This window comes from Octopus sinensis, linkage group LG10 (assembly GCF_006345805.1).
Source record: "Octopus sinensis linkage group LG10, ASM634580v1, whole genome shotgun sequence".
NCBI lineage: Eukaryota > Metazoa > Mollusca > Cephalopoda > Octopoda > Octopodidae > Octopus > Octopus sinensis.
The window spans coordinates 63688086-63690585 of NC_043006.1; the positions used below are offsets into that span (position 1 = coordinate 63688086).

General features: G+C 41.2%; 1 protein-coding gene across 1 annotated transcript in view; it reads right to left on the reverse strand.

The window, feature by feature from the left end:
- LOC115216613 (reversion-inducing cysteine-rich protein with Kazal motifs-like) overlaps window positions 1-2500 on the reverse strand; it is a 75908-nt gene that overhangs the window by 47356 nt on the left and 26052 nt on the right. Inside the window, exon 3 of the mRNA XM_029786090.2 lies at window positions 2488-2500. This exon is cut by the window's right edge and continues 69 nt beyond it. Coding sequence (XP_029641950.1) covers window positions 2488-2500 — 13 coding nt within the window. The remainder of the gene's footprint in view (window positions 1-2487) is intronic.

Sequence of the window (2500 nt, forward strand, 5' to 3'; positions counted from 1 at the left end):
GGCATAATCGATGCTTTTGGTTCCACCCTGAGGTTCCACGGACTGCACTGAATATAAAATATAAAAGAATAGTGGTATAAATATTCTTTTACTTGTTTCAGCCTTTTGACTGTGACCATGCTGGAGCACCGCCTTCAGTCGAGCAAATCGTCCCCAGGGCCTATTCTTTGTAAGCCTGGTACTTATTCTATCAAACTCTTTTGCTGAACTACTAAGTTACACGGACGTAAACACACCAACATCGATAGTCAAGCAATGGAGGAGGGACAAACACAAATACACAAAATATACATGTATATATATATATATATATATATATTATATATATATATATATACACACATATATATATATACACACATAATATATATATATATATATACACACATATATATATATACACACATATATATATATTATATATATATATATATATATATATATATATAACACATTACATATATATACACCACACATTATATACATATATATGCACATATATATACATACACAAACACACACACATATATACATATATATGCACATATATTATACATATACACACACACATATATACATATATATGCACATATATATACATATACACACACATATATACATATATATGCACATATATATACATACACACACATATACATATATATACACATATATATACATATACACACACATGCATACATATATATGCACATATACATACATATACACACACACATACATATATATATTATATATGTATATATATCATCATCATCATCATCTTCGTTTAGCGTCCACTTTCCATGCTAGCATGGGTTGGACGGTTCAACTGGGGTCTGGGAAGCCAGAAGGCCTGGTGCAGCCTTCTGGCTTCCCAGACCCCAGTTGAACCGTCCAACCCATGCTAGCATGGAAAACGGATGCTAAACTAAGATGATGATGATGATATATATATTATATATGTGTGTGTGTATGATAGGCTTCTTTCAGTTTCCGTCTACCAAATCAACCTACAAGGCTTTGGTCATCCTGAGGCTATAGTAGAAGACACTCATCCAAGGTGCCATGCAATGGAACTGAACCCGGAACCATGTGGTTACGAAGCAAACTTCTTACCACACAGCCATGCTGGTGCCTATTTAATTATAAGAATACTAAAGGACTTTTTAAAAATCGAACGCTCAGGAGGGTCCATCTGAGTAAAACAGGGACGAAAGGGTTCCATTGGCAAAAAAAGGAGCTGGGGACCACTGGTCAACACGGTTGCTTGAGCCAAATTCTCCAAGAACCATACACTCACTGTCTAAGAAAAGAACACATTCAATAATCTGTCCTTGGGTTCTTTGCACATATGAAAACAATGGGATGGTCACAGATGGAATGCCTTTGCATGTAGGTCTACTCGACCCAATCTGACCTGGGGCTAAACAAGAACAGGAACCACTACCTTGGCAAATCAACAAGGGAGCATGTATGTGTGTTGGTTTGTCTTTTGAAATAGCAGCTAAAACTTTTCAAAATGAAGGCATAAACAAACAGACACTGGCTAAACGGGCTCCTTAATATATACCAAAAGACAGGATGGTCACAACTGGAATGCCTTTGATCACAGGTATGCTTGTTGTTCAAGGCTGATTCGCTGGCTGGCGAGATTACTACCACTACTACTATCACCGCCACCACCCGCCGCCACTGCCACTACTGTGACATCATCATCATCATCATCATCATCAGCAGCAGCAGCAGCAATGGCAGCAGGCTTTGTGGTCCTTTCACTCCCCTCCCCTTCTCCCCCATCACTATTTTTAAACACTTCTTTTTAGCACATTGTTGTGTTATTGGGAAGGCATGCCTCACCTGTCATCACAGATAATGCTGGAGGTGGGGAGGGGCGTGGTGGAAGGGGTAGCGAGGGGATGAGGGGGTGTGCCGTGCATGCCAGTGCCTGTGTAGGGTCTATATGTCAGGATGGTTTGTTGGATGCATGTGGATGTGGTGGTGGTGTTAGTGGGGGTGGCAGTGGTGGTGGTGGTCATTGTGGTGTTGTTAGTGGAGGTGATGGTATACTGGTGGGCATGGTGATAGTAGTAGTGGTGGTGATGGTGGTGATGATGTTGCTGTTGGTGGTGGTGATGGTGGTGGTGGTGGTGGTGGTGGTGGTGGTGAAGGTGGTGGTGGTGGCAGTGATGGTATACAAGTGGTAATGGTGATAGTAGTAGTGGTAGTGATGGTGGTGGTGGTGATTGTGATGTTAGTGGAGGTGATGGTATGCAAGTGGTGATGGTGATAGTAGTGGTGGTAGTGATGGTGGTGGTGGTGTTGTTGTTGGTGGTGGTGGTGATTGTGGTGTTAGTGGAGGTGATGGTATACTGGTGGTGGTGGTGGTGGTGGTGGTGATGTTTGTGTGTGTGTGTGTGTGTGTGTGTGTGCATACATGTGAGGAGTGCATATACATGTGCATACATGTGAGCAGGACCAAGTACTTACATGTCATTCGATT